The sequence below is a fragment of the Leishmania donovani genome, chromosome 22, assembly GCF_000227135.1.
Source record: "Leishmania donovani BPK282A1 complete genome, chromosome 22".
Lineage (NCBI taxonomy): Eukaryota > Euglenozoa > Kinetoplastea > Trypanosomatida > Trypanosomatidae > Leishmania > Leishmania donovani.
In genome coordinates, this window is record NC_018249.1 from 264543 (window position 1) to 271467 (window position 6925).

Here is a 6925-nt window from a genome sequence, read left to right on the forward strand (position 1 = left end):
GGGGGAAGCCCATGCAGCGCGAGCGGGATGTGCGTGGCCAGGTCACTGCGTGCAAGATCATAGCGCGAAACCAGGTGTGCCTCATGAGTTCAGCAGCCTTGTTCTCCGCGTGTGGGGCAGCGGCCGCCAAGTGCCTCTTGCCGCTGTGCCCGTCAGTGTATTAGTAGCATGGCGCACCGCCGCCGCTCCTGGCCCCATGTCTGCCTGTGCCGCACCATCCGCCCACAGCCCGCCAGCCACTGATGCGTTGAAGCGCACGCGACCGCCGCGCATGAGGAGGGGGGAGGGTGTGAGTGCGGTGCTCCGAAGGGGGCCGATGCCAGGTGAAAAAAGAGAAGTGATGATAATTCCAGGGGCTAGAGATGCAGAGCTACCCACCGAAGGCAGTGAAAAGGGGGGCTGGAAAACGAGAGTGGCAGCGGTGAAGAACTTCACGTGGTGTGGGCAACAATGGAAAAGAGAAAGGGGGAACCAAAACGGAACCAAAACGAAGTACGACACTTAATGCGCATCTACAGCGTTCCACTATCAAATAAACAAGAGCGAATAAAAAAAAATTATGAAGACGGAAAAAATGGGCGTAAGAAAGGAAGGCAATCGAGGGAGAAGCTCTATGTATACGAGGGAGTCGCGATCCGCGCAAGCGCACAGACACAGAGCAGACGTCTCGCGTGAGGCACACCTTTTTTTTGTTCACAGGTGAAAAGAACAAACGCATCGAAATCAGACATCAGAGGCCACTTGAGGGACCTCAAGAAAGAGAACGAACACCTGCTCAATGAGGTCAGCTGACGTAGCCATCGGCAACCGAAACTCCGACGCGAGATCCGGCTTCCCTTCATCCACCACACAACCCTCGCCTCTCCGGTGCAGCGGTGCTGATTATCGCGACGCGGAAGCGCGAAAAGAGCGTGACAAAATATGCTGCATGCATTTTTTTTTTTGCAAAGCTTTTCTTGAGCAAGAAAAAGGTAGACGCCGCAGCGAAACATCAGGCAACGCAGTCATCGCAAAGAGCTCACGAGCCTGCGGCAGCCGCCTCGTTATATATTTATATGCAAGTGCTTGGTGCTCTCTGTTTGCCTTCTTTGTTATTACTTTTTCCAAAGAGTCGTCGCAAGCATAAAGAGGCAGCGGCTCGGCGTGAGCGCGCTGCGCCACTCCCTCCCCCACTCGCGACCCACTCCTTTACGTATCGCAGCACCTCCGTTTCTCTTTGCCAGCACACACACACGCAAAGAAAAAAAAAACGTAAGGAGTCGAGGAGGAGATAGCGAAGAAGAACAGCGGGCGAGACAAGAAGTTGCGCGGTGATGCACCGACAACACACCAAAGTCAATGAAGAAGAAAGTTGGCATTCAAGCGAAGAAGCATACAGCGTCACGGCCCCAACAAAGAAAAAGGCAAACCAGAACGAGAGAACACAACGCACACCAAACAGAAAAAAAAAACAAGAGAAGAGCCGATCAACGAAGAAGCCGACACGACAGTGGGACGAAAAAACGTGCAAATACGTTAAGCATATAGATCTAGATATAGAGAAGAGAAATTCAAGCACACAAAACACACGCGGGCGCCCACAAAACACGCGACGAGTGTGCGTGTGTGGGTGTGTGTGTGCTAGGGAAGACGGCAGTGTTATTTGTTTTGTTTTTTTTTCATCTTGTGCGACTACAGCAAGTCACGACGTGGTCACGGACGACGATGAGAGAGAGTGAGACGAAAGGAAAAAGATGAGTCATGAGCCCACCTGAAAAATGGGCAGAGAGACCAGAGCACACACACACACACAGAGGCAAATAAGCGATGTCTTGAAAGCCACGCATACGCCTTCACAGAAAAGATGGGGCGGGGATGGAGGTAGCGTGAAGACACCAGCAACCAACATCCGAATATATATATATATACATATAGCCAACAGTAAGAGAGTGTGAGTGTATGTGCGTGTTTGAGAACAAGAAAACGAGAGAGAGTCATTACACACACACATATATATACATACATAGGTATATATGCGCATACGCACATAAACGTAGCAGCGTAACTTTAGTCGTTCTTGTTTATATATTGTTATCGGCTTTCGCGTTGTGCGACGAGTGCCGTCCCGTCTGACGTCGCCGTGGAGGCGATGGCCGTGGTTGTCTGTGTCGAATTTGAGCGCGGGAAAGTGGAGGGGTGAGCTGTGCGTCTGGAGCGTGCGACGCCATGCACAGACACACGCGCATACAAGTGACATAATAATAATAAGCGTGAGCAGCAAGAGGAAGAAGGCACACGCAGACAGACATCCATGCACAGACCAAGAGAGACGAGACGACGAAAGGAGAAGTGGCACACATATCCATCGGCACAGGCACAGGCGCATAACTCACAGATATAGACGCATGCACACATTCAATATGCATGCACATATATACAGACCTTACTGATGGAGCCCATGAAGTGGAGCAGGAAGGAGAACGAGAGCAGAGAAACGAAAAAAAGAAAGGGAGCAGAGGGCGGAGGAGGGAAGTGCACAGGGCGGGGCACTAACCATCTGGAATGAAAAAGACACGCAATCCCTTGACGATGTGTAAGACGAAACAAACGAAAAGAAGGAGAGAAAGAGCAGAAACAGACACACACACAGGCACACAGACACATCGACGCACGCAGAAGGCAAGAGAAAAAAGGAGAAAAGCAAATGACCACCGCAGAGAACGCAGAAGGAAAGAAGGGAGAAGAGCGATGGGCATCGTGATGAGAAAAAAAATTGGAAATAAGAAGAGCTCCAGGTCCGTCGCGGGGGGAGATGAGAAGAGGAGGGAGTGGGTGGGTGGGTGGTGAGTGATTCTCTGTGCGCATGCGCCTGTGTATGTGTGTGTGAACAGTCTACACGCCGCTACCGCCAAAGTCCTGCATGACATTAATGGGAACGAGGGAGACGCTGCCGTCTGTGTTCATCTGCTGGACGTAAATCTGCTGAGAGGCGGACTGTTGGTGTTGCTGAAGGCCCAATAGTCGCTGTGGCTGCTGCTGCTGCTGCTGCTGCTGCTGCTGCTGCTGCTGCTGCGCCAGTGACGATGGCTGGTGGCGCTGCAGTGGCGTTGTTTGGTGAGAAAGCTGATGCTGCGCCAAGGATGGAAAGGCGCCGCCGCTGCCGCCGGCTGTCGTTGCTGTGGATGCCGGGAAAGTATTTAGGCTGCGCGCCATGGAGAGCCCCATGTTTATGGGTGATGCCACCTCGCTGTGGTTCGGCGTCTGCGCGAGGGGAGGGCTTGCATAGGATTGGTAGGTGCCGTTGCTATGTGTGCTGAGGGTGCGCACGTGGTCGTGGCACGCCGACGGCGGCGACCCGAGCAGAGAGGCCTGCAGCGGGAAAGGCCTACCGGCAGGCGTCTGCACTTGGGAAACTTGCGGCTGCAACTTAGTAAGCGTGTAGTAGGTGCCTGCGGACGGCGATGAAAGCGTGCTGGCGCAGGGGAGAGGCTGCATAGTCACAGAGGGCGGGGTAGAAGACTGCTGCTGCTGAGACGAAGGCGGCACGCGGCTTGCAAAAGCGTTCATCACAGCGGTGCTAGAAGCAGGGACCGACTGCGAGAACTGGGACAGAGAAAAGTCCGCGGCCGACACGACAGAGGAGGCAGCGTTGTTGAGACTCATCATCGCCGTGCTGGCGCCGCCGTGCATCGTCCCAGACGATGATGGAATGAGCCCGTTGTTGATCAAGTCCACCAAAAGCGGCGACCCGTTGGCTGGCCGCGATTGCTGCTGCTGCTGCTGGGCGGCCGCCACCGCGTTCGCCATGATACTGGCCAGCTCGTTTTGTAGGATCTGGCAGCAGACGTGCACAAACCTGCAGTCCGCCCCGAAGCGGCACCCACCGGGTTGGCCGTGCAGGCGGCACAGCACGGATGCTTTCACCGGCGCGCACGCCGGTTGGTCTTGCAGCACGCGCTGCAGCCCGGCCGTGTAGGCCACTCGGGTGAGAGGAACAGAAAACTGGCCGGCAATCCCCAAAGAACGCCCCTCGTACGCCGTGCGGTCCATCACCTGGCTGTTGCTATCCCCGTGCTGGAAGCAGCAGCATGGCATGTTTTTCGCGTCGGCACGCAGCCGCTCCACTATGGCTGAGTCTACGTGCACCTGATAGCAGTTTTCGCCCTGACGACAGCGGCCCAGCTGGTAGAGCAGGCATAGCGACGGTGTTTTGAGGCGGCCATTCAGCGCCTTGGTCATGTGGATGGCAGACAGCGGCACGTGCAGCTTGCGCCGCTGCGGATCGACGACCGCAATGCACCCGCGGTCGTCGATGCGCTGTTGCAGCGCACTACCGCCATGGTATGTGGCGGCCGCTGCCGGCAGCGACACCTCGCTCGCCGTCCGCATGTGGTGATGTGGCGTCACAAAGCCCTCCGTTGTCACCGAACTCGTCACTCGTTGGTGGTGATGCAGCATACCCAGTACAGACGAGGAGGTGTGTGCCAAGAAGCAGTCCCCACTCGAGTCAGGCGAGGCTGCCCGCTCCTGCGTGTAGACGTGTTGCGGTGCGCACAGTCGCCCATGAGTCGACAGAGTTGGGGTGTGTGTATCGGAGGAGCATGTGCTGTCAAGACTTGCGGCAGCAGGCGGGAAGCCACCGCTGCCGCGCAAGTCCTGCATCTGAGAGCGACGCGCGGCTCCATCGAGGTTGAGCTTGTGCGCCACAACGGAGTTGACACGGCCACGCATAACTGGGCTGCCGTTACGGGCCGTGACAGGAGCTTCCAACACGGCTGACGCGTCGCCGCTGCTGCCACACGCCGTCACCGCAACAGAGGCCCCAGCGGTCGCAGGAGCAGCCGAGGTTTGTGAGCCCCAGTCCTCTTGCGCAGTCGAGCCGTAGTGGCACAGTCGGCTGCCACCCGCGGCACCGCTGCTGTTGCTGCCGTTCTGCGAGCTGGTGCCCCGCCCTGTCGCGTTGAAGAGGTCGCCAATAGTCCCCGGCAACTGCACGTCGCTTGAGCGCTCCACCAGCGCCGATTGGAAGCTAGCGAGGACGTTGTGCAGTGTGGACGAGGTGAGTTGAAGGGGAACCACCTCGTTAATGTGGTGACGCGGACTTGCTCCTGGTCCTGCTCGCCCACTTGTGCTTACGACGCTACCAGATGGTGCCTCTCCCAGTGGAACCTCGTAGAAGCCGCTGCTGCTGCTCGCGTTGTGTGCGAGGGCGCTGCCGCTCGTGCTATTGTTGTACATGTTGCTGCTATGGCGCCTGCTGATGCTCTGCGTGGTGTTGGCACTGGCGATCAGGGAAGCGCCAGCGTTGGGATCGTGAAAGACGGGCGCGAGGTTCGCGATCATTGTAGTGTGGCCCACCTCGTGCTGCTGGTGCTGCTGCTTGTTAGCTGCGGCAGAGTTCGCGGTCACATCTACACCCCTGCCGGTGTCTGCTTGAGCCTGCGAGTCGCGTGCTGACGGCTTGTCTTGTGCGCAACTCGAGCGGCCAGCCTTCTTCCCCTCCTCATCCTCAGCGTTGGGGGCGTCGCTATCAGTCAAGTTGGCTGCGTCTCGCACCTGCAGAGCTGCGATGAGACTCGATATGGTGCCGACATCTACCTCTTCATAGCGGACGTCTTTGTCGACGGCTTCGTCGATGTCGCCGCTGACTACGCTGTCGTTGTCGTCGTTGATTGTGTGCGTGCTGCTGGAAGCATGGCCGCCGCGACTGTACGTGGCGGCGTTGGTTTTGAAGCCTTCCGTCCCGCTCGTGAACGATGGTCCGTAGTAGTCCATTGCAAAGCTGAGAACTCCGACAGGCCCGCCACTGCAGTAGGCGTCGCTGCTGTCGCTGTTCAAGCCAGAGCCGCGCCGAACACCCTTCTTCGTGGAGGACGACTGAACTCCTTCGACAGCGCGCGCCGTAGGGAACAGCAAGAGCGGCTGGAGAGGGTGCTGCGCTGGTGGCTCTTCCTGTTGTGCGGGCGGCTTTTCCTGCTGCTGTTGGAGGGCCGGCGAGCCATACGCAGACACGGCAGCCGATACGCCAAGCTGATCCGACTCGGTCACGCCGCAAACGCTGGTCGTTGTCTGCCAAAGAGAGCCGACGTCGCTGCACTCTGTCGCTGTCCCCCAGGTTGCTTCATGAGAGGCGAGGCCGCTGCCGACGCTGGTGTCGCTAAGGTTTGCCTTGCTCACGTAGGTGCTCTTGTTCGGGCTATTGGCGTTGCTTGTATGGTGCTCATGGTGGTCGGCAGCGCCTTGAGTAGCCGTCTCCTGTGTCGAGAAGGAATCGGACGCTGGATGCTGCCGCGGCCGCGGCAACCCATCCACGACACCGCCGTTGCGGTGTGTGGAGAAGTCGTTCCACCAACTCATGCGTCAACAGAGAAAATGAAAAGTGAATGGAAAGGACAAAGAACACGCAAAACGGACGCGCAGAAGTCAACGCTTCCACACCACCGAGCAAGTCCAAAAAAAAATTCTTGCTGGGGAAGATAGAAAACCGCAAACGTGGGGCCAATCCGAAACGAGCGAAAAAAAGAAGCCGCAGCGGCCGCGGCTTAGAGGGTGGGAAGGTAAAAACGGGAGAGGGAGCGCGCAGAGAAGGGAGAGAGGCACAGACACACGCCAACACACACGCCCTCCCATACAAGACAAGCAGCGTACCGTCTCTTGATCGGCCTCAAAGCAGGTGGTGGTGATAGTGTGGACGCTGCGAAGAAGACGGAATGATAAATATATATAGATATAGATATAGATATTATAAAGGCAGCGAGATAAGCAGGGGGAAGAAACGAATGACTTTTTGTCTCTGTGTCTGTCCGTATTAGTGGTTTAGGATTTGGAGCACACGTACACGCCAACGAAACGGAACGAGTGGAAACTCTCCACCCTCTCTCTCTCTCTCTCTGCGTGTGTTTGGGTGCGTGTGTGTGTGTGTGTGTGTGTGGGGGGGGGGGGGGGG

The 6925-nt window shown here is 56.9% G+C and overlaps 1 protein-coding gene across 1 annotated transcript; it reads right to left on the minus strand.

Annotated features, from left to right (window-relative positions):
- Positions 1-2871: 2871 nt before the first annotated feature.
- On the minus strand, positions 2872-6336 carry LDBPK_220570 (hypothetical protein, conserved; the record flags this gene model as incomplete). Its single annotated transcript, XM_003860759.1, has 1 exon — positions 2872-6336. One exon carries the CDS (start codon positions 6334-6336, stop codon positions 2872-2874), a length of 3465 nt encoding a protein of 1154 aa, XP_003860807.1.
- Between the last annotated feature and the right edge of the window lie 589 nt (positions 6337-6925).